We start from the raw sequence: 26203 nt of genomic DNA on the forward strand, positions 1-26203 counted from the left end.
AAAGATGACCCACTTTCCTTTTTCGTCTGTCCCAACCAAGATGACCCCTTACTTAATAAGGAAATAATTAAGAAAAAATAAGGGATTCTAAGAGTAATTAGTTAACCCTAATTAATTCACTAATTACCTAAACATTAGAATCCACCCACCTAATTGACCGTCACTTCCAACTTCACTTTGGAGAAACTACCCTAGATCTAATCGCGATCCCGTCCAGCGGCAATCGTCTCCAACGCCGCCTTCCAACTTCACTTTGGAGAAACCCTAGATCTAATCGGCGATCTCTTCTCCGGCAATCGTCTCCTGCTCCGACACCACTGCTTTTGATAAACTCTTTCATTGTCTTTTCCTTTCACCGATCTTCTTTATGTTTGTGCTAATAGCGCAGAGGACGGCACCCTCCCCGCAATGACCGATGAGAGCGGTGCGGTTTCCGACGGTGCCCTTTCAGTTTCCCCAAATTTCAGGCGTATAGGCGATTTTTCCGACGGAGATGATGGATTAATCTAGCCGGGCCAAGTTTGACGGTAAAATGACTGAATTTATTCGTTTTTAGCATCGCATTTGGCTTTTGGTTATTGAATTTCTTGATACTTCGATTGTTTCTTCTTTATTATTTTCAAGAAATTCTCATCTTGAATGAAAATTCCCAGGTCTCGTTGCTTTTTTTCTCGTATGAAGCTGTCACCTGCTGCAATGGCGCTCGTATCTTTCCTCGGTAGACTGCTTTTCGTCTCTTTCTTCGCTCTCTCCGCCTATCAAGAGTAAGACCTGTTTCTCACTCAGATCTGCACTTCTTCATTATGCTCCTGATTTTGTGTATCTTATCTTCCTTCACTCTAATATTGCTCTTGTTTGTCACAATTGTTGATTTTCCACTCTGAAATTTGAATAGTATTGTGCGCTACTTAGGTTTGGAGTATAAAGACTTGATTTTTCTTGTTTCTTGCTTAGAGGTGCACTGTTAACTTGCATATTGAACTTGTTTGAGCTCCATTCATGCTAAAATGAAACTGATATTTGGGTTTCAGTTTGAGTAGAATCATGAGAGAATATTGTTTACTCTAGCATCAGGATGCTTAATAGGATTGGTTAGTCAATTCAGGTTCATGTCTTATTTTGATTGTTGGTTGTGGTTGTAGTGTGTTGGCTGTGGTTGTGGTGTGTTGTTGTAATTGTGGTGTGTTAGCTTCATTATGCATTAACATTAGTCACCATCCACTGTATTGCATTAACAATTTAACATTAGTCACCATCATGCATTACATTAACATTAGTCTCTACCGAAAATAGGATAGATAATTTACAAAAGATCATTGCATTCAATCCATCCACTTTGATATGTATGGATCTTTACAAAATAAGAGCATTTCAATAAGTGATGCATCTTAACAAAAAGTCATTGCATTCACTACCATACAATGTTAATAAGCATGGATCTTTACAAAAAAAGGATGTATCTTTTCAAAAACTAGTGCATCCTGTCAAAAATCATTTATCATCTACGCAATTCATTCACATGACATCAATAGGCTCCAAGCCCAGAGCTTGAACTATTGTGGCTATTGCCTCACTACATCCCATATCTTGGAGATATTTGATGCACTGCATTGCTAACTCTAAAGGAACTTGCAAGTTTTGTTGGAGTTCATGTGACCTTCTCAACGCATCTTTCCTCATGTGTGGCAATTTGTAATCGTTGCGTCCATTCGCTTTCATGATTTCCAGCATGCAACATTGTAAACTTATAAACACATTGTCAAGTGTAGTAGGGCTCAATTCTGCAAATGACTTCTCAACTGCATTCACTAACTCATCAACATTCTTGCATGCTGTCTGGACTTGTAGAGATTGTATAGCTCTGAAAAAACCCAAGTCATTAACATTTGTATCTGGTGAATTTGGTGGTTGTTGTACCAATCTAATGTCAAAACCAGATTGTTGTGCAGCCAATCTGAATTCTGGATCACTATCCTGAATGTGAGGTTTTGCATTGTCTTGTTGTATGTAGATTACTTTAGGAGCAAATGCTGGCCATTTTGAGACAATGGCTGGTATGATCTACAAGTCCAATATCAAATTCATAATATCAATGCATAAATTACAAAAATTTCTCAAAAAAATATTTTGTTTTGCATACTTTGTCTTAATATTAAGCACATAAAATCACTGCATAAAATTAAATTTTGTTACCTTAGTGATCAAACAAGCTTTCATCACTTCTCTATTGACGCTTTGTATAGCTTTTGTCTCCATTGTCCCGGCTGGTCTATTCTTACTTTTTCTCTTTGCTGGAACTTTCACAGTAAAAGGAAATATTCCTATCTTGCCATCAAATAACACTTCACCATTATCTGCAAAAAGTGGCCTCGAAACAGCACACATAAACATTATTTTCTCTATGTAATTTTTGTTTTTGCACATTCTATGTGGCTCTTCTTCTCCGGGTGCCAAATAAAATCTGTGACTTGATCTTGTCATGTAGAACCACTTCTCATCAATATGTATTGTGTTGTGCATGTTTCTAAACCTCATTACATTGAGCATTCTGTCAAGCTCTATAGATTCAAGTGTAAATCTCAAACGTAACAGTTTGTTAGGGGCTGTTAAATTCGGCTTAATGGCTGATGTATGAGCTCTAATTAGACCCTGAATTACCCACCTTCCGACAGTAGATTTCGAGCACCCCAAACCAACGGCAAGTCGCCTAATTGTACCTCTCTTTGTGTAATGTAGACTAGACAACAAGTTCAAATCAAGAGTAACACGTTTAGAATTGTTTCTAAATTTCTTACCACTCACTAATTGCACTGCTTTGCCTTCATCTTGTTGTTTTTTTGCAGCAGTCCAATACCGATTGACGGTTCGTCGGGACAGTGAGAACTTGCGTTGAGCGTCCTTGAAGATGCCCCGAGGTGGTGTGCCGTCAACACAAGCCCCCATAATAAATTGGACGACAAGATTAATTTTTTGTGTGGGAGACTCCTTTTTGCCCACCATGACTTCCTTTAAATCTGTTAGTGTTAGTGTTAGTGTTAGGAAGCAATTTAATGTTCAAAATCTATTTATAGATATTGCCTCATCTATTCTTAATTCTGCCGCCAAACTTGAATATTTCAAAATGAAATGGATGAAAGTTAAATATGCCGCCAAGTTGAATTTCCATTACTGGATCTGCCGCCTAAGTTAAATTCAGGTTTTATAATCCATGTCTATTTTAAATTCACATAATTTTACACTGTAATTTTTGAATTTATTGTTTTTCACACTTTAATTAAATGAAAAATCAAATGGACAATATTAAAAACTCATGTTTTCAGTTTTGATAACTCATTAACTTAGAAAATATCAAAATTATTTCCAAAATTTCAAAATTTTTGATCCAGCATATCATGAAAAAAAAATCGATAATATTATCAATATTTAATTGTGTATTTTGATAATTTCTCTCTCTTACTTAAAACTTCCAATTATATTTTTTTCTCTTACTTTATTTCTCTCTCATACTTAAAACACCCACCAACCTTTTTCTCTTTCTACTTAAACATCTTAAATAAGTCTGCATAAAATCCCGTGCCGTCCCAGGAAGGGGTCATCTTCCCTGGGACGGAGGGAGTATTAATGAAGGTTGACGTCTTTATTTTTATTATTAGTATTATTATCAGAATTATTTTTGTTATTTTGTTTTTGTTTTTGTTTTTATTTTTGGTTTTTGGTTTTCATACGTCTAGGTAAAAACATATGCACGTGTTCCAATTTCGGGGGAACAAACGTCTTGTTGCACTGTCATAATCTTGAGGGACCCGTAATGTTTTTTTACTAGATACTTGTAGAATGATCTTGCTAGGTTACGTTTTATATATTCTAAAATGAGGTGAAATTCTAAAATGATCAAATAGATAGTAAAAATAATAGTAAGCCATCAATTTAATACTAATTTCGTCATTGAAAAAATTGAATTTTTTAAAATAAACTGATTTTAGTATTCAATTGATATATGAGAGAGAAAGAAAAAAAATAGATATAATAAGAAAGATGAAGAGAAAAGGTTATGGAAATGTCAGTGAATTATGTGATCCATGTTATTAGAGGTGTTTTAATGATATAAATTATAAATAAATTAGTGTGCGGGTAATATGCACTATGTTTCCGGTATTGTTGGCTGTGATAGGCCCACTTTTACATAAGATTCATTCCATAATTACAATTATAGATTTGGAATGTTGTCTGTTTCTCTGAATAACATTATGAACAAGGAAAGTATAATCATATCATTGTACAGAGATTGCATTTATAAAGGTTATAAAAGGATGCGATCAGGGACGAAAGTACCCATCATTTATGTTGACAGTGAAATGATTTCTCTACATTAATGGTAGTACATTACTTATTTATATTTTTCCTTTTTTTTGTAATTACGGATTATTTCTTGCACTTATTTGTAGGCACCTATGGGTGGGAACAGCTGGTCCAAGGATCTATTACTTATCTAACAGTGAAAATAATTTGCAAACCGTGGCTTGCTTTTTTCTATTTGCAGTCCACATTTTGGAGTCCAGTCAAATTCAATAAAATCGTCCAAAGTTAGCTCTAGATTTCACATCATCTAAAACTAAAAGATTCGAAGGGCAATAATTCATTTACACCCATCAATCAAAAATTGGCAATTTGAAGACACTATAATATCCGTGATAGTTTACCAGATTGAAAGAAGAAAACTTGTTATTATCATCTGAATTTAAAACTCAATAAAATTATTAGCAAAATAAACAAAAAGATTTGGGAAAATCAGTGGCAACCACATAGGCCAGCTGCAGGATTAAAAGAAGAAGGATCCTGAAGTGCCTTCCTAGTGATGACATCCTTGATAACATTGCTTCCCCATTGTGAAAAATATGTGTGGTTATGTCCGACCTTGGCGTCCTTGAAAAGGGACATGCAGCGGGCTTCGTCTTTGGGGAAGGGGCAGGGATCTCCGACGGGGTCCCGCCACGCCCCCTCGTGCTTCATGCCGGACCAGCTGGCCAGCCAGTGGTGCACGTACTGCCCCACCCCGGCCATCTCCTTCCATCCCTTTGGAAACAACTCCATCACGCTGCTGTTCCGATCCATCAGGATCATGTTCGACAGCTGCGCCCCGTGCGCCGATATCACCACGTCTGTCCCTCTCATCAATTTCACCTGCAATGCACACGTAAGGTAGATATATTGGTCTAAAATATCACAAGCTTTACGTTTTGTACGCACCTGTTCACAAAAGGTGAGATTGTGTGGATAAGCTACCATCAGATGGCATCCTGGAACCCGGCGGCACTCCTCCTCGAAGATCCCGACAACCGCTGATGCGTTTCGGAAAGACCTTGTCCCGTCCCTCATCAACATGGTGACTCCTACCTTGATCCCCTCATCACGCCCTCCAACTTGACAATACATCCTCGCCCTGCACCTCATTAGATCATACACCTGCATCATCTTCTCCGTCGACATCCCGCCTTCATTATGCCGCATCACCACCGCCTTCTCGAAGCAAACCGGAGCATCATCATCATCACCACCACTGCCAAAATCCTCAATCTTGACCGCGCCCCCGAACGTGGCCTCCAGGAGCGTGGACACCCATGGCGCCATGGTCGTGCGTAGCTCGCCCCAGTGGAACAAGATCCAGCGCTCAGGTGCCGCGCACTGGCTCTTGACATGCCACGCCACGAACGACATCACGGCGGACAGGCCGTGCCAGATGTTGTGGTAGTCGTAGTGGTTGTATGACACGAACGTGATGCCAGCCTTCAGTGTGGCGTTCTGAGGCAGGGCGTCGGGCCAGGCTAGAGCGTATGAGTTCCAGGAGCCGTCGTGCCTGTCACGGCCACGGAGGCAGAGGAGTCTGCCTCCGGAGGCCTCGACGGGGTGCTGCTGGTACTGGACCTCGCCTTGCTCCTGCATGTCGTATAGGGAACTCATGAACCACGTGTGGCCTTTCATGGGCTCGCCTGCGTATCTGAGGTCCTTGAGAGGGAGGAAAGTGACCGCCAGTCGGAGTCTGTCAGCCATCGCCTCCTGCGTGTCGTGGGAAGGGGAGAGGCAAGAGTTGTTGAGAATTTTGTCCCAGCGAGCCCATGGGGAAGCAGAGGAGGAGGTCTTCTGGATTTGCCAGACGACGAGAAAGAGGACGAAGATGGCGAGGGCATGGATTAGGAGCTTTGATGAAGAGAGGGAGCATGATGATACAAACTGATTATTCAATTTCTGAGGAGAGCCTCTAGTCGCCTTCTTCTCGGGCATGTTCATGGCTCAAATTCAAAATTCTTGACATTGAAGCCTGTGATTTTCAATATAGGCTGCAGATTTCAAGAAGGGAGTGTTACTTAAGGATCTGGAAATCCCACATTTCTTTAATTTACGGTTAACTTTATGTACAAAGTGGAGTAAGTAAGTCGCGTGACCTACTTATTTTCTGCCTTAAATTTGTAATTTGTCATAACCGACTACTTACTATTTTATGAGATACATCATATGCAATAGAAGCAACCCCACCCCACATGCAACTTTTCGCTTACTAGAAGCAATCACGAAATATAATTTTTACTATTCTTCGGTCACCTTTACTGAAAAAACACGCTAAGTTTAAATTTCAGAGATCCCATTTTTTAAGAACCGAAAGGGCTCCAGGTTTCTGCAAAATCAAGTTGAGATTAGCTTTTCAAATTCCAGATTTGGCTTCAGCCAACCTCAACGATTGATATATATGTATAATATTCAATATAAAAAATGTAAGGCTCACCAGAACACAATATATCACCAGGTTGATAAGAACTTGCAGAATTCTAGCTACCCAATAATCATTCCTTGTTATCCGTAGTGTATGTACATGAGAAATTATGTCACCATTCTTCAACCATGATTGATATCCATCTTGTCAGGGTAGTGTCACCATAAGTTATTTCCATCCCAGCAACATTTAAAACTCTGACTGTCAGCAGTGACGGGAGATGATCAGAATGCTGTACAGAGGTTACTGGTTTTCAAGTTAGAGGAACATTCTTGTTGGATTGGCCTAGAGGGGCTACAGATCCTGCATCATTTTGGCTCAGATATATGAACACGTGAAATAGCTACAGCTAGTATGCCGAACAGCCCACAATCTTCTTCCTCCCGCCGACAACTAGATGCTAAAGTTGGGGTAGAGTCATCACTGAGGCTGTCCTCGTATACATTCCTTTTCCTCTCTGACTCTGGCCCATGAGTAACAGTTAGTTTCTGCCTTGATGTCAATCTTACTAAGTTCTTTGGATCAAGAGTTGGTGTCTTTAACAATGGTTCAGTACAGAAAGAAACCCATGGATGTCTTGGAGAAGCATATATCAAGAAATTAAGGTTGGCGAGAATAATATCATATGTTGAAATAAATTGTCTAAGGCCAAAACTTGCAATCCATTCAGATGCAATTTGTTTCAAGTAAACTCAGTTATATTCAGCTCCAAATTACAAGCAGCACATGGGTCATTCTAAAAGAGATTTTGCATTCGATGCATGAATACTACATAAAAAGAATGGTGGATTTAAAAGGTATAAAAGGCTAAAGATACTATTGGTTTTCAATATGAGGTATAAAATTATACTATCCTGACTTTCACCAGCTGTAAGGAGGTGAACATAAACAAATTTGGAGAATGTTATGAAAACAATAGATGACCCCATATTCTCCAAATGTCAACTAAAATGCAATATGGTAATATGATGTCTTTCACTAGAATACCCAAAACAGAATCAACTTTAAGTTTGATGATTACAATTCTGAGACCATCACAGAAGGGATTATAAAACAATAAAGTACATAGCAAAGCAAAAGATGTATAATGGTTAATGAATGACGAGCAGTTTTTAAACAAAAGTGAGTTTGAAATGTGATGAGGATTAAAAGACATATTAAGATTCATTAACCATATGCACATAATTGATATGAAAGCAGCACCCAGTAACAGAGGAAATACATGTTAGCAGGCTATGTTGTATTACCATATAAAATTCTCACAGCTAATCCAAAGTCTGCAAGCTTCATCTGTCTAGATGTGGTGAGCAGGATATTCTCGGGCTTTATATCCCGATGAACTACACCCATCTCATGACAGTATCAAACAGCTAACATCAATTTAGGGTTTAATATTATTAGCTGCCTTCTTCTCCGAGTGGTAACCTTCTCTAGCCATCTGATCAAGCAACCGTCCCTCAGAAGTTCCATCACAAAATAAAAAGATTCAGCATCTACAGATACTGCCTTCAGTGTCACGACGCCAGGATGCCCAGACAGATGCTGCAGTATCTCCGCCTCCCGGTGCACAATCTCCTCCCCTTTCTTCAAAGTCTTGCACGCAAACTCCACCCCAGTTGCCTTGCTCCGACACAACACCACTGACCCAAACTTCCCCTTCTCTAAAGTTTTATCCATCTCATAAACTTGATCGATCTTCTTCTTTCTACCCAACCTGTGTTGCTGTATCAATACAGCCAATTTTTCTCTTAAGACCTCTACCTGAAAATTCCTAATGAGCAATTCCACATGCTGGGGCAGTTGCAACACCATTGACAACTTCTCTTGTTGAATCAAGAATTTTTGAAATAACTACCTCCTTGCACTTCTTCTTCCTTCTCGAACAACGAAAAATGTGACCAAAGAGCTGTCAATCGAGTCTGATCATCGAAATCCTGTTCCCATGCCCTTGAAATCTCGACTCCCTTCCTCTTCTTACCCAAGCACTACATCAAACAAACAATCCAAAATTATGGTCTTTCCCCGAGCTTCAGAAACCATAGACGACCTAATTAAACTCATGGTTGGCTTCTTCTTTCTTCTCTCAATAAAAACCCAATCCAAGTACCAATTAGTTCAAGATGAATTCCTTCTCCCCTATTTTTTTCCAACAGCATTCGCAGAAAGTCCAACTTCGACTAAATCCTGCATATTTGGTAGGTCGGTGTATCAAAACCAAGTAAACGGAAATAATCAATAGCACCACAACAATTTTCATAAAAATGAAAAACAGAAGAAGCCTCAGCATTCCGCACCTTCAAACATACAAGACCTTCTCGCATTCTCCCTTCCGGCAGGTCGTACAAAAAAGACGGGAAAAATTCCTACACCGCTACACGAATTATTACCTAAATTCGGAAGAACTCGTGATCGTGTAGGAATAAAACCATAGAAAAATCGGAAATAAACCCAAACCTGGGAGCTATGTCGCATTTATTGGGAAATTTAAAGAGAAACTGCGCTTTTACGCGCGAATCTAGTTAGGTTGATCAATGCGGAAAAAAAAAAGGATTCTGTCGCTTGGCGAAGCCTTAACCGCCTTAACCCACTTGCAGCCAGAAGCCCATCTCCCTAGGCCTTACACTTGTGCTTGCTGCCAGAAGCCTCACACTTGTGCCTGAGAGATGGAAGCAACTACACGACAGCAGTGGAATTTAAACCCAAACTCATTGCAACAAGATCTGTCCCCTTTCGTTGCCAACTGCGCTACCCCTGCGGGGGTTGATAATTGATTGCCAACAGTCTGGATTTTATTTCACCTCCCCATTTACTTATCCTTATTTTTTGAGAAAATTAATGGTCCAACTTAGGTATGCACGCGGTTCAAAACCGTCAGTTCCGATTCGAAACCGGCGGTCCACAGTTTAGAAAATCGTTGAACCTGAACCGGCCCGGCAAGGATTTAGGCGGTTCCGGTTCAAAAAACCGCCAGTTTTTAGCTAAAACCGACAGTTCAGGGCCGGTTCGGCGGTTCGTTTTTTTTTTTTTGCATTTTAGTCTTTATTTATCTATGAAATATGCGTAAATAAAATTCAAACAATAACGATGAAAATTACAATTTTATTGATATAAATTTAAACGAGACTACAATTTATAAAAAAACTTGAAGTCTTAAATAATATATTTAAATATGCTTGTAAATTTCAAGAAGAAGACATATTGAAATTGAAGTATGAGAATGAGAGTAGAAAATAGAGATTGAGAAGAAAAATCATTGTCAACACAAGAATGGGGTGAGTAGAAATGATGGGAATGAGGTATTTATGTTAGAAAAATTGGGGAAAATCAGATTTAAAAAAAATTGAAATTTGAAATTTCAGTCGGTTTAACGCCGGAATTGGCGGTTTAAGGCTGAACTGGTGGTTCAGTCCACGGTTTATGACCAAAACCACTTTTATGCAACAGTACACCTGAAAAGGCTGAAAAGCTTAGGATCTAGCCGAAAAACCTACTTGAACTGCCGGTTTGAACCGGCGATTCTAGTTTCTCAAATTCTTGAACCTGAACCGCCGAACCGTCCTTCGGTTTGAACCGCCACTTCCGGTTCTGGTTCTGGGTTATGAACCGGCGGTTCCGAACCGCCGATTCGATTCGGTTTGTGCGTGCCTAGTCCAACTCCTTCTAATCACAATTGTACAAATATTTTCATTTTTAACATGTTATTTCTATACATATATCTATAACAACAATATACACAATGCAAGCCAAATAATCAATCTCGTTGTAGTCACATTTCTAATTTATTAGTTTTTGGATTAGTGAAATTGACTTCACTACCGTGTAGAACTCATTCAATAAATTGTCTTGCTCTTTTTAGCCTTCGCCATAGCCTTAGCCTTTGTTAGCTCAACACAATATACATGAACTTCCTTTGTATACTTGTTCTGATATTTATTAATTGTCAGTATACTTATTTTGAAATTATATTAAAAAAGTAAGAAGTATTACTTGACTATTTTTAATCATTAAATAAACATAAATTTAAAGGCCGCGCCATGGAGGACTCGAACCTGAGACCTCCTCAGGCATTATTAACCTCTTTACCGCTTGGCCTACTCACACATACAAAAGTACTACTTGACTGAATTGTTGTCTAAGGGCATGAGGGTATTTTGACTGAAAAAATGCCGAAAAGGTGAAATTATATATTAGACGATAATAAATCAATGTTGAAGGATCTCTAATGTTATTTTTAAAGTTTTAATAATTAGAGTGGACTACATCAAAAGTCTCTAACCTTTCTGTTTGTGACACTACAGGTCCCTAAGGAAATAAAATATCTCTGGATGTTTCTAACCTTAAGCATAATCACGTATCATGTTTTTTCTGACTAAAAGACCCTTCGGCCCTTAAAGGGCATTTCGGACAAAGCAATCACAGAATCTGCAGTGCCTGCAGTGGCGGCCTGCATGCTGCACATCGAGCACTGTTTATCGCTTGTTGCGATTTAACATGTTGCAGAGCCGGTTCGTATACCCTGTTTCTCGCCTCAACTACACCACTGACAAACACAGATTTTGCATGTTTTTATAAACTATATTTAACTTCTTTTAAATATCAATCATGCAAATTATGTTCTTAAATTGCATATGTTATACATTTGGTATTTTTGACGTGTTTGTTGATAAATAATAGAAAAAGATAGAAAAAGGTGAAAAAAGGTCAAAGTGCAGCAGCCTCTGTTCGAGCCCATTTTGAAGACCAGTCAGTGCTTACTACATGCCATTCTCTTTGTCTTCAAAAGAGCTTCACGTGGATATCTTGCATGTCTCAATCGGAGTTCTGTGGAGAAAGTTATGACAATTCTACGAACGTTGCGCAGTGCAGTCAAAGCTGACGGGAATTTATGCGGAAATTCACGGAAGAAAAGAAATTATTATATTGTGAAGCCAAATCTCTCCTATTTCTTGTATGGTACGAAATTTATCAAAAATAAACCTTTTTCCAGCCTATAAATACCTCTGAACCTAATTCATAATCTTGATCTCAGAGCATCCAATCCTTCTCCCTCTCTACACTTCTTCCATTCCATATTCCACACTTAAATTCATCCATCTTCCATTGGAGCGGAGTTCTGCAGATCCAGGCAAGAGAATATTAAAGATTGAAGATTCAACCTTGGGTTTTATCAATTTATTTCATGTCTCGTACTTTATTTATAGTTTTTACTTGTCTATGAGTTAAACATCAATTTGTGGAAAAGTCGGTGAAGATATTCGATTCATTTTCCTTGTTAGCTCTTGTAGTTATTTGATCTATCCTTGCGCTTTCTATATTCAATTGATTAGCTACCTCTTGAATACATGTTAGAGTTGATTAGAGTACTCGGGAGACGAAATAGTTGACTTAGAAAATGGATAATTCACACTTTAATTCAATAGAACTCGGGAGAGTTGAGGTTTCACGTGAGGTCATTGGTCTTAACGATATTTTAGGAGTTAGATGTTAGAGATTTAAAGGGGACTTTGATTTCAACACCTAATCTACGGATTTCTCACCTCGGGAGAGGGTTTAATCTAGTTAAGTGACCGACTTAATAACTCTAGAGACCGTAATTAAAGAAATTCGATTGTGTTTTGGATCCTAATATTCTACATTCTTATGTCTGCTTTATATCATTTTTTATATGCTTTCTTTTTATTTGTTTATTTATTTTTCAGTCTAGTTTAATAAAATCAAACCAAAAAATAAACATTTGTGTCTTTAAATAGTATATGACGCTTAGTATATGATAGTCAGTTGCAATCTTATTCTCTGTGTTCGATATCCCGGTCTGACCTTTAGTTATACTAGATCTACCATGTAAACTTGCAGGTATTTTTAGTGCTAATAAATAGTGCATCAAGTTTTTGGCGCCGTTACCCGGGAATATTATTGCTTTAAGCTGATATTGTAAAATGGTTGATAATACTAATTTAGAGTGTAATATTTTGTATAGTTTTATTTTAATTGTTTTTTATTTTAGTTGTTTTGCAAGGAGCACGAAGCATAACAATGGAATACTCCAGTACAAGATAGAATTATCTGCTACAACACTTGATATGCTCCGTAGAGCGTGGGTGAGATATATACATTTGATTGCTCCCTTGTTTTTATTAGTTTTCTTCTTTAGTTTTCTTCTCTGTAGAGCTGATGTTTCTCCATATAGTTGAAGTTTAAAAGAAAATTTATAAAAAAATCCTTTCTTTTAACTTTTCTTTCTCGTTGTTTTTTTTTTGCTTTTTATTCTTTTACTTCTGATTTTCTTTTTTTTTCCTAAAAAAAACTTTAAAAAAAACTACTTCTCCTCTTTATATTTTATTTTCTCCACACAATTCACACACCCATACTCCAAATTCACACCACTTAATCACATTTTTTGGATTCCACTCATTCTTATGCTCAACTGTTAACCCACCAAGGTATGTTCTTCTTTTAATTTCTGAGCTTTGATTTTGAATTTTTTTCCTTGAATGGCCTTGTTGTTGATTTATATATTGGAAGTTTGGATTGGAGTTTGATGGAGGATGATGAATTTGTGAGTCTTGGATTTTTGGGATTAATTATTGTTGGGTGTGCTTGAGTATGTTGATCTTGTTGGATGAAAATTGAATATCACTTTGGTTTGATTGTTGATACACATAGTTCATGTTCATAACATTGCGAGGCTATTTTATCTTGCATGAATTGTGTATATTTCTAGAACTTAAATTTTTTTGCTTGATCTTAGTCTATTGTTGAAAATTTTTGCAATTAATTAGGGGATAGAGAAGATTACGGAGGATGAAAAATGATCATGTTAAGGTAGATCATTTGATTTGCATATTTTATGCCTTGATATGATTAAAGTTTAGGGGATTGCCACATGTTATGCATTGTACTCTACTATAATTTTCTTCATTCTATGCTCACATTGCGAAATTGTAGGTACATAAGGCATCCCAAATAAAATCCCGAGAACGTCAAGCTAAAGCCGTTAACCAAGCGCTTGTTGGGAGGCAACCCAACATTGGTATCTTTTTTATTTAGTTTGATTTGTTTTCTTAGTTTACTCACATCTCCACCGACTTTTCAAACTTATTCTTAACGTAGTTTTGAATAAGTTTGGGGGGATGAAGTGGTGGACCGTGAGTTTAGTTGTTTTTGTTTGTTTTTATTTATTTTTTTTAAATAAACCCGAGGTGAATCTTGTCATGAGCATAGCATAGAAAATTTAGAAATACTCATGTTTAGGAACATCAGACCGAGTTGCCTATGATAAATATTTCGTTTATGTGTTGGTTGAGTTGACTTGATGCATTGATTTGAAGGTTTAGTGAAAAGGTGCATAAATAATGAATTACTTGTTTGCCTTGAATCATGCTCATACCTTGTAAGACTTGAGCCATAAATTTATTTCTTGTGTGATTTATCTGCATTTATGTATTTGTTTCTAGAACTTGCTCCTAGTCTGCCTAAGTTTACATAGTGTTTAAATGATAAAAAAGGACTTAGGTCATCCTTCTTAGCTACTTTATATATCCAAATTTATGACCTTATTCAAAATATTTTTCCCAAGCTAGCCACTTTGAGCCTTTTTTCTTTGGAAGCTAAATAAAAGGGAATATCCATACACTCTTGGTGAATTTTAGTTTATATTTTGTGAAAAGAGTTGGAGAGATAAGGTAGAAAGAAAAGTAGTGTGCTTAGCTGTGAAAAGTGCATAGACATCTGTGGTTTGAATGAGATAATTGGTTGTGCATAGAAAGAAAAAAAAATGTACAAAAGAAAAAAAATCAAAGGAATTTGGGGAGTGAGAAGAAATTTAGACAAAGTCTAGAATTTACTAAGATTCGAATTGTTGGTGCAGTGCTATGTTTGTTGTAGTAGAAATTGATCACTTTTGCTATGTTTGGGATTAGTCACTTTTTAGTCATATTTCCTCACCTTACCAAAGAGCCTACATTATAACAAAAAATAAAGACCTTTCGGATTTTTGATTTTAATCACATAAAGTAGAGGAAGGATTAGACATCGAGCAAGCCTATGGTAAACTTTGCATGTTGCATGATCTGAGAGCATATATTCTTTACCTTATACACTTTGAGAGTGAGTGATAAACACACTTCTAAACACTTGTGAGCGCATGTACTTCAAGGTGATCAACGAGCTAGTAATGAAAATGCACTAATAAGCTTTGCTTGATTTGATTTGTATTCTTGTCAAACTCTTTATTTCTTGTTACAATTTTTGAGGCAACTATGAAGTCTAATTCTTAGCATCCGTGTTTCTTTAGTAGTTTTTCTCTTGTTTTGTTTGAGGACAAAAAAATAATTAAGTTTGGGGGAGTTGACAAACACAGATTTTGCATGTTTTTAAGGACTAGATTTGACTTGTTTTAAATTTCAATCATGCAAATTATGTTCTTAAATTGCATATGTTATACGTTTGGTATTTTTGACGTGTTTGTTCATAAATAATAGAAAAAGATAGAAAAGGTGAAAAAAGGCCAAAGTGCAGCAGCCTCTGTTCGAGCCCATTCAGCCAGCGATTTTGAAGTCCAGTCTATGCATACTACATGTCATTCTCTTCGTCTTCGAAAGAGCTTCGCGTGGATATCTTGCTTGTCTCAATCGGAGTTCTGTGGATAAAATTAGGATAATTCTACGAACGTTGCACAGTGCAGTCAAAGCTGACGGGAATTTATGTGGAAATTCACGGAAGAAAAGAAATTACTATTATATTGTGAAGCCAAATCTCTCCTATTTCTTGTAGGGCACGGAATTAATCAAAAATAAACCTTTTTCCAGCTTATAAATACCTTTGAACCTAATTCATAATATTGATCTCAGAGCCTCCAATCCTTCTCCCTCTCTACAATTCTTCCATTCCATATTCCACCCTTAAATTCATCCATCTTCCATTGAAGCGGAGTTCTGCAGATCCAGGCAAAAGAAGACTGAAGATTGAAGATTCAACCTTAGGTTTTATCAATTTCTCTCATATCTCGTACTTTATTTGTAGTTTTTACTTGTCTATGAGTTAAACATCAATTGTGGAAAAGTCGGTGAAGATATTTGATTGATTTTCCTTGTTAGCTCTTGTAGTTATTTGATTTATCCTTGCGCTTTCTATATTCAATTGATTAGCTACCTCTTGAATACATGTTAGAGTTGATTAGAGTACTCGGGAGACAAAATTGTTGACTTGGAAAATAGATAATTCACACTTTAATTCAATAGAACTCGGGAGAGTTGAGGTTTCACGTGAGGTCATTGGTCTTAACGATATTTTAGGAGTTAGATATTAGAGATTTAAAGGGGACTTTGATTTCAACACCTAATCTACGGATTTCTCACCTTGGGAGAGGGTTTAATCCAGTTAAGTGACCGACTTAATAAATAGTGCTAATCCTGTAAACTTGCAGGTATTTTTAGTGCTAATAAATAGTGCATCAGCCACATATACATATACACTATGTGTTTATTTAATAAAGTTTTAACACAATTCAAATATTTCACAACATCACTCACTCTTTCCTCACCCGCCTAAACACTCTCTGTAAATCCTCTTCTCTTGCATGAATGGCGCCAAAGCGGAAGCACACTGGATCCTCAGGCACGTACTCTTCGTGGAATTCTTCTCGTCGTAAAAAGAAACACTCACCACCGCCACCGCCTACACCCCCTCCACCGAGACATGTACCGGAGGTCATAGATGTAGATAAAGAAACATGGGATGTCTGAGATACTGAGCTCGATTTTTTTCACCCGGAAGAGGAATATAGTAAGTTATGTTTTTAATTTCACTCGTACATCAGAATTTCAGTGTAGTTATACTCAGTTTTGCTTTGTGATTTAGGGCTCTAAAATTGATTTTTTGTGAATTTGTTTTGGTTGGTTTGGTTTGATTTTTGTTTTGTTTGTCTGATATTTTTTTCCTTGACAGAGGAAGATCCTGGAAGGTTTTTCATTACATTCCATCATGGTGGTTCATTTTTCTTTACCAAAGAAGAGAAAAAGTATGTTGGGGGTATTTGACTTTCTTCGACTTCTGTACCATAGACCAATTCGAGCTCATAGACCTCTCGAGTATGGTGTCAAAGTTGAAGTATGATAGGAAGATGATAAGTGAGTTCTATTACTGTGATCCAAAGTACAGTCATGACTGCAAGGGGGTTTTAATAGGCAGCCCTTTGATGCCCATTATTGAGGAGCCATATCTAAAGGATTTCCTCAAAGTGGCGGCTGACTGGGATCTACTTAGTATGCAGTCAACATGCGTGAATTTACATGCTCATGCAGATCATGGCAGCTGACTGGGATCCCATGCATTCATGCAATCGCTACAATCAACAAGAATGGGCAGGATGTATCGGACTACGTCTCCAGTTATTATTTAAGGTCCACAATGTCAATGCTGTACGAAAATGTCATCTACCCAATCAATGGGATGGATAATTGGCCCATGACTTCTACAGTTGGATTTGAATTGGCGCCACCAAGGACAAAGCGACAGCGTGGACGGCCGAAGAAACTCAGGCGCGAGGAGCCCCAGGTTTGACATCATGAGAATGGAGCAGAGTCACTAAGGCGAACCTATATACTGAGATGTCGTCGGTACGGACAAGAGGGTCATAACAGGAGAACATGCACCAATGATCCTCGTGTAAATGCTCTTACTGAAGTTGGTCAGGGTTCGTCACAGGCCACTGACCCACTACAACGGATACCGGTAACAGGGCAGAGTCATCCAACTCGGGTCAAAACCAAGAGGTAGTATTCACTACGAATATATGAATTCTCCACTCGTTGGGCGTCTATTTTAATGTTTGTATGTTACAGACCAATCCAGCTCCTCGGGGACGGGGACGGCCTAGCACACGGCGAACTAGGGACGAAGCCTCCAACCAGCGACAAAACCAAGAGGTAGTATTCAGCATCCATCAATATATTTCATATCTTACCCGTTGGGCATCAATTTGAACGCTTTGTTGTTTGTTGTAGACGAATCCTCTGTGCCTACCTCACGTCGGACTAGGGCTAATCCGCAGCGCTGTGGCAGTCGTGGGGATCAGGATTGAGTCATCGCGTGGAGCAAGATTGGTAATGTTGGGAAGAATGGGAAGATTGTGAAGATTGGGTGATGTAAAAGTCTAAACATTGGTGTGGGTTTTTGTTAGGGGGCTTCCATTATTCAAAATCCATGGGATGTCGTATCCGTAATGGAACATTTTCTTTATGATTGTACCATAACATACCTTCCATATTGGACAGCGATAGTAACACCGACCAGGATTAGCAGCCGTCCTAGATATCACTAGCCCAGCCTCAAGATCATGATTGCAGTTCACAATCTCTGGACGAGGTCAATTCCAATTAAAACTTGACCCGTACGATTGAGAACTAGAAGAAGACATTGCAACAAGCACCTGAATTGAAAATTCAAACCCAACACATTAAAAACTTATACGCCATTATTTGTGAAATAAAATCCCCAAAAAATTGCACGACACAGCCTAACACGCATAAACTCTAAATTGAATACAACGAAATTCAGCTGCAAAATCCACCCAAATTCAGATGCAAAATCGACCCAAATTCACCTTACCGGTCAGAGTGCAAGTTACCCAAATTGCGTGTCAAACTCAGCTATAGGATGACCGAATGCGTATACGACGGTAAGGAGCACACTCATTAAACGAAAGAAAATGAGAGGATGAATTGAAGTGAGAGAAAAGAAAAGAATTTCAAATTTCAAACCCTTAAAATAGAGGTAAATACACAGCGTTGGAAATATCAACTATGATTTGACAAAAGTATCTGGGTAAGGTCTGCAAGTCGTGCAGATGATGGCAGAGTAGGTCTTCAAGTTGAGGGTAATATGTCTGAAATGCCCTTCAAGACATTTGGGTATTTTGGTCTGAAAATTAGCTACAAAAACAAGATACGTGATTATAATTAATATTAGAGTCTTCAGGAAATATTTTTTTCTTAGGGACCTACAGTGTCACAAATGAAAAGGTTAGGGACTTTCTATGTAATTCACTCTAATAATTAATTTGATATCAATCCATGGACAAAAAAGATATTTACTCTTAACTAAAATACGTAATCTGAATGAAAGATATAAAGTCATGCGAGTATGCAGGAGTAATAAATAAGAGATTTATGAAACATTGCAAACTAGTATATGATGTATACTTCTTTATTTTCTTCACACTTCATAATGTTTGGAATCATATTGAACAATATATACATAAATTAATGAATATAAATGAAATCATTACAGTAAAATAAGTACAGTATTCTTATAAACCATAGTACTTTTTAATAGGAGGATTTGGATTTGGATACGGCCAAATATCTTTAAAATTAATCAACTAGGTTTAAATATCCCAAAATATCATTTACAATCATAAACTCACAGTTTGAATATACGCAGAAATCTTTTTAAATCATCAACTGACAACTCACGGCTTGGATATGCAAAAATTCCCTTTTAAAACCATCAATAATAATAATAATAATTTCGCGAAGATGTACAGTAGATATTTTCCCCGTCTCGTACAGCAACGAAATCACGAAGAAAATGCTGAAAATAAACAGAAAAAAGGTGGCCTATTCAAGACATCAATTCATTTGTTTTATAATCTGAGTTGTATGCCACGCAAGAAAAATAGACTAATCAAACTGAATTTCGAACTTAATTATGGCATCCACAGTGGTGCGGATATCCCGGCGGACATCCCCGCGGACATCCCAAAAACACCTCCTGCCACATCATAACCTCCTGCCATATCATAAGGACTTCCCACTACACTGCCACGTCATAAGGACTTCCCACTACACTGCCACGTCATAAGGACTCCTCACTGCACAGTGGACATCCCAAAAGACTTCCCAAAAAAATATAAAATAATCGGGACGTCCGCGCGGACGTCCGTGGGTCAACGCAATAGCGGCCGTCCACAAGGACGTCGCGACGGACGTCCCGGGAACGCCGCGGAACTCCGTATCCGTGTCACCTTTGCACAATGGCGGACGTCCCGCGCGGACGTCCGGCACGCCGGTCGGACGGACGCCATTGCGGATGCTCTTAGTCAATGTAGAGAGACAACATGTAACAACGAAAATGTTAAATGTGACCACCAAACGGGAATATAAATCATAATATTCTCATCCATCCAAAATTAAATCGAAATAGACACTGCCAATTAGTAACTGATAACGAAAATTTAAAAGAGTGAACTATAAATAATTAAGAAGATTAAAACAACTATGCCATAATAGCAACGGCTAAGAAACCGGTGGCTGCGGCTGCGAACCCTAATCTGCTAACAGCGGCGCCATTTTGAGACGGCTGTGGAGCCAAACTCGGCGACGACGGCAAGGCAACGGACGGAGATGGTGAGACTTCTGCATGGCGCGGCGGAGGAGGTGCTTTGACGGCTGCGGGAGGCGGAGGGGTGACCTTCTTAGGAGCGTGAGTCGGCGACGGAGACGGTGTCGCTGTTGGAGAGCGGGCCGCCACGGATGCTAGGATGCACGCCACCATGAGGAGTGCAATTATTCTAGAAACTGCCATTACAACTTCTCAACGGTAGTTAGAGAGAGAGATACGATCAAGGAACTGATTAGGGTTTGGGACGTGTCATATTTATAGGGGATTCTTTGTTTTCAAATTCATAGAGACCGTTGGATGGAAATCTCGTCCGTGTGAGATAAGTTAAGTGGACGGCTGAGACGTGTGATGACAGTTATATTTTCCTTTTTTTTTAATTAGGTGTATATCTCTACAAACAAATGTCAGATATGCCAAGAAATAGGCTCAATTCAGGGTTTATTCAGTGTCCTCAAAATGGCAAAATAGATTTTCAAATCTTGGACGGATGTAGTATATGTCACTACTGGAAGGAAGATAGAGTTTCACACAATTGCAATTCATAATCGCAATGATCCTGCAACTTTTCTTTTTTGTGACCATTCTATACTTAGAGCCCCTATTACAGGCCATCTCCCTTAATGGGTATGGATATCCGATGAGACAGCTAGATCGGGGATTTTCCGTTGCAGGGGCATGGTTAATTCTATGCATCCCTCAAATGAACAGTGCAGGCCTGTAGAAAGGTATAACCGTTGATGTTTTATTCACAATGATATTGTACATTATATATAGACTAAGGAAAGGTTATACATGGTAAGATATTCACAATCAAATCTCCTTAATCAATCAGCTAAATATCTCCTTCAATCTGTTCCTGATCTTATGCAATCTTCTTTACTTTGCAGAATATTCTCTGATTTCCAACACTCCCCCTCAAGTTAAGTGATGGGATTCTCAAAACTTAACTTGCCCAAAACTTCTTGAAAGTTCTTTGCAGATACGGCCTTGGTCAAGATGTCCGCCAATTGATCTTCGGACTTCACATATGGAATTTCTACTATCTTCTCTTCAAGGTTCTCCTTTATGAAGTGTCGATCAATCTCGACATGTTTGGTTCTATCATGTTGCACAGGATTTTCTGAGATACTTATCGATGTCTTATTGTCACACAGTAACTTGCAGGTCTTTTGTGATTCGAGGTTTAGCTCCTTCATTACCCTCCTAAGCCAAAGAATTTCAGTGAGTCCACTTTTGATGCCTCGGAACTCGGCTTCTGCACTTGACAGAGCCACTACTTTCTGCTTCTTGCTCCTCCAAGTCACCAAATTTCCACCCACAAAGGTGAAGTATCCTCCCGTCGACCGCCTATCAACCGGGTTCCCTTCCCAGTCTGCATCAGTGTATCCATGAATGTCGAGATGTCCATTTTTTCGGAACAGTACTCCATGTCCGACGGTTCCCTTCAGGTAGCGCACTACTCTAAGTGTTGCCTCCCAATGTTCGTCTTGTGGGTTATGCATAAACTGACTAAGCACCCCAACTGCATATGCAATATCAGGCCGAGTGTGGGATAGATAGATGAGTTTTCCTACTAGCCTTTGGTATCTCCCCCGATCAGTCGACGCTGCTCCTTTAATTATTTGAAGGCCATGATTCTGCACCATGGGAGTATCTGCTGGTTTGCACTCGAGCATCCCTATTTCCGTCAAAAGATCGAGAACATACTTTCATTGATTAATGAAGATTCCCTTTCCAGATCTGAGCACTTCGATCCCAAGGAAGTATTTGAGATCTCCTAGATTCTTCATCTCAAACTCCGTAGCCAAATGTCCCTTAAGGTCCTTTATCTCCTCTGCATCATCGCCTGTAATGATCATATCATCCACATAGATTATTAGGCAAGTGATCTTCTCTTCTCTTCGTTTGATGAACAGGGTGTGATCAGAGTTACTCTGCCGATAGCCATATTGTTTCATTACTTCCGTGAATCTCCCGAACCAAACTCTCGGGGACTGCTTCAACCCATATAGGGTTTTCTTTAACTTGCACACTTTGCTTTGTCCAAATTCGTCTGTGAAACCGGGTGGAGCTTCCATATAGATAGGATCCTTTAATTCTCCATGAAGGAATGAATTGGTGACGTCATACTGATGTAGTGGCCAGTCTTTGTTTGCTGCAACGGATAGCAAAACTCTTATAGTATTCATTTTTGCGACTGGGGAGAATGTCTCTGAATAATCCACTCCTTGAGTCTGCGTGTACCCCTTTGCTACTAATCGAGCCTTGTATCGCTCAATACTCCCATCTGGTCTCCGTTTAATTGTGAAGACCCATCTGCAGCCAACTGTATGTTTACCATTGGGCAGCGGGCTGACTTCCCAAGTGTCGTTTCGTTTTAGTGCTTTTATCTCGACGAGCATTGTCTCCCTCCAGTGCTTGATTTTGAAGGCTTCTTCAAAGGTTCTAGGAATCTCCTCTTCACACAGTGCTGTATGGAATGCTCTTGCCATTTTTGATATGTTGGCTTCGGCAAAGTTAGCCACCGAGTATCTGTTTTTCCTTCCTATTCGTTCCGGGGAGTATCTTTTTGGAGGAATTCCTCTCGTGTGGAAGTACGTACTCCTCTGTATCCTGATCAATAGTAGTATCTTCTTCCCTTTCTTCTTCTGTAACAAGTGAGTTAGGAATGATATCTGAATTTTTAGGATTACTAGATATTACCTCGGATTCCGTTACGGTTGGATCAGAGGTCCGCGGCGGAAGCGTTGTCGGGATCGTCTCTGCAGACGGGATCGGCTCATGAACAGTGCCAGCTTGCTCTGTTGGGCCCGAATCAAAGTTACTTGGCACATACCACCGAAGGGAGTCATTTTCTTGGGTCTCCCCTTGTCTCACACTCTCCCCTGAGTCCCAAGGTGGTAGAAGAATTCGGTTTCAAGAAAGTTGCAGTTCATGGTGGTAATAACTCGTTTGGTCTTGGGGTCATTGCATCGATAGCCTTTCTGGTTAACCCAATATCCCAAAAAAACACACTTAATTGCACATGGGGAGAATTTATTTCTTTCATGCTTTGGAACGTGTACATAAACAGAGCAGCCAAAGGTTCTAGGTGGTAAGGATAAGGCTGATGGAACTTTGGTTAAGGTATAAAGATGATCTAGAGGCGTTTTTTGGTTTAGTATTTTAGTGGGAAGTCGATTGAGAAGGTAAACTGAGGTGGCTATAGCTTCAGGCCAGAAGGATGTGGGTACTTTTGAGTCAAATAGGAGGGCTCGGGTCATTTCGAGGATGATTCTATTTTTCCGTTCTGCTACCCCATTTTATTCTGGTGTGTGGGAACAAGAAGTTTGGTGTACTAGTCCATTTTCCCCAAAAATTTTTGTCATGGAGCTATTTAAAAATTCCCCCCCATTATCAGATCGCAGGATTTTGATAGACATCTGAAATTGAGTTTGAACCATTTTTTAAAACAGCACAAATTTGTCATATACTTCAGATTTATGTTTCATGAAATAAACCCAAGTAGCTCTACTGCAATCATCAACAAATATCATAAAGTATTTAAAACCAAAACTAGTTCCTATAGGCGCTGGGCCCCACACATCAGAATGAACTAGGGAAAAAACAGTGTCAACACGAGTATCATTTGGTTTAAAGGAGTTTCGGTGGCTCTTGGCCAAAACACAAGCTTCACAAGAAAAATTTCTAGGAACAAAAAGTTTAGGAATAAGGATTTCAAATAACCCGGAGAGGTATGGCCCATCCGACGGTGCCAGAGCCAAGTATCTTGATTAGTGGACCCGTGAGCAAGTATCGCCGCACCATCTTGTCGAGCAATCTCATCCACAAAGTAAAGCCCATGACGCTCAGTGCCACGTCCAATAATCTTCCCCGTCCGGATATCCTGTAACATACAGAAGTTTGGGTGCATCAGCAGAGAACAATTTAAATTCTTCGTCACGTGACTGATTGACATTAACTTCTGAGACAATCTAGGAACATAGAGGCAATTGGGAATTTGTACATTTGGAAAAATTTCTATAGTTGTCACGACCGCCCATACTAGGGGTACTACAAACGCGGCGATCGTGATACAACATGCAAGGGTAGCCTTTTTATGAAAACGTAATTAACTTAAAAGAATGAAAACACTTTAATTTAAAGGAGTTTAAAAAGTATAACCTTTCTATTCGATGAAAATGACTCACAATAAATACCTTTAAAAGATAGCAGCCAAAAAAAAGATAATTAAGTATCAAAAACCACATTAACTTCTAAGAAAAACATTTAGTTTACTTCACGGGAAAGAACACCATTTTCAGACATTAATGTAAATAAACGTTTAAAAACCTAACACGACTACACATGCTCAAACACAGTACGAAAAAAAAGGAATTAAAGTAGTGAAACATAGTTCAAAAACATAGCAGCGGAAATAAGACTTAAAGAGAGAGTCAAGGATCACGCCTATGTATGAAGACACAACACATCCTAAGGCTAGCTCAACATCCTCCGCAACAACCTGCTCAACCTGCACATAAGAAAAATAATATACAGGGCTGAGTACTTGTTGTACTCAATGGGCTCATGCCGAAAACATTTTTTATATAATTATGTCATCCATACCAGTGATCTCGAGACTGCCGTTTATGGCCTTCTTAAATGGCCTTCTTAAGCTTCCAAACCATGTGTTCTTTGCCCTTTATGGCATATCCTTCGGGTTGTTCCATGTAGATGGTTTCCTCAAGACTGCCGTTTAAAAATGCAGTCTTAACGTCCATCTGCCATACATCCCAATCCATATAAGCTGCAATAGACAACAGTATCCGGATCGATTTGAGCATGGCCACTGGGGAGAAGGTCTCATCATAATCGATGCCTTCCTTTTGGGTATACCCCTTGGCCACTAGTCTTGCTTTGAAGACTTTAACTCGTCCATCGGGTCCACGTTTACGTTTATATATTCACTTGCTCCCAATGGCAGTACAACCTTCGGGTAGGACGGAAAAATCGTAGACGTCTTTGTCTATCATAGATTGTAGTTCTGAATCCATTGCTTTTACCCATTCGCAATGATCGATATCTGCATGCGCCTCCGCAAAGTTCCAGTGATCTAATACATTGCTTTCCGAGGAGTGATCCATAGATTCTCCCAAACCAATGTATCTGTCGGGCTCATGTGAGACCCTCCCACTGCGGCGCGGCACTACAATATTTTGAGTAGAAGTTGAAGTTTCGGTAATTGTTTGTACACTTGGTACTTGTTCTTGGTTAATGGAACTTGTGACTGAAGTTAGCTCATCAAGAGCCACTTCACTGCTGGGTTTATGATTCATTACATAGTCTTCCTCTAAGAATGTCGCGTGAGTGCTCACAATGACTTTCTTATCTCGGAGACTAAAGAATTCATAATCTTTCGTTCCTTTGGGGTAACCTATAAACAAACATACCTCCGTCCTAGATCCTAGCTTAGTTGGATCCTTTTCTAATACATGAGCCGGGCAACCCCAAACCTTGAGATGTGCTAGATTGGGCTTACGCCCAGTCCACAACTCATATGGAGTTTTAGGTACGGATTTTGATGGTAAATTGTCTAAAATGTGACTTGCGGAAAGCAAGGCATGTCCCCAAAACAAAATAGGCAGACGTGCATAACTCATCATCGATCGAACCATGTTTAATAAGGTCATGTTCCTTCTTTCAGCCACGTCGTTCTGCTGGGGCGTGCCCGGCGCAATCAGTTGGGATTGAATTCCCACTTCCGATAAGTAGTCCAAAAATTCGGTACTGAGGTATTCGCCTCCATGATCAGATCGTAGGCATTTGATATTCTTCCCATGATACTTCTCCACAAGAGTCTTAAAGTCTTTAAACTTGTCAAAAGACTCTGACTTGTGACGCATCAAGTAGACATATCCAATTTTCGAGAAGTCATCAATAAATGTGATGAAGTATCGAAAACCACCTCTTGCCTCAGTTGACATTGGTCCACATACATCGGAATGAACGAGCTCAAGTACTTCCTTGGACCTATTGCCCTTAGCCTTAAAAGGC

The 26203-nt window shown here is 39.0% G+C and overlaps 1 protein-coding gene, 1 long non-coding RNA gene and 1 pseudogene across 3 annotated transcripts; 1 reads left to right on the forward strand and 2 right to left on the reverse strand.

Annotated features, from left to right (window-relative positions):
- Positions 1-47: 47 nt before the first annotated feature.
- LOC121798243 lies at positions 48-3144 on the forward strand. The gene is made up of 2 exons (XR_006050036.1): positions 48-527; positions 2844-3144. It is a non-coding gene; the product is annotated as an uncharacterized LOC121798243 (long non-coding RNA).
- Positions 3145-4704: 1560 nt separating this feature from the next.
- LOC121742511 lies at positions 4705-6916 on the reverse strand. 2 transcript variants are annotated; one of them, XM_042135678.1, is made up of 3 exons: positions 6779-6916; positions 5248-6335; positions 4705-5181 (listed from the first exon to the last, which is right to left on the reverse strand). In XM_042135678.1, the coding sequence occupies exons 2-3, from the start codon at positions 6283-6285 to the stop codon at positions 4789-4791; spliced, it is 1431 nt and encodes a 476-aa protein (XP_041991612.1). In that variant the 5' UTR covers positions 6286-6335; positions 6779-6916; the 3' UTR covers positions 4705-4788. The 2 variants fall into 2 exon arrangements, with proteins under 2 accessions (XP_041991612.1, XP_041991607.1); XM_042135673.1 differs by having other exon boundaries at positions 4705-6335.
- Positions 6917-7074: 158 nt separating this feature from the next.
- On the reverse strand, positions 7075-20350 carry LOC121796711 (annotated as a pseudogene).
- Positions 20351-26203: the final 5853 nt, after the last annotated feature.

Source organism: Salvia splendens, chromosome 1 (assembly GCF_004379255.2).
Source record: "Salvia splendens isolate huo1 chromosome 1, SspV2, whole genome shotgun sequence".
Lineage (NCBI taxonomy): Eukaryota > Viridiplantae > Streptophyta > Magnoliopsida > Lamiales > Lamiaceae > Salvia > Salvia splendens.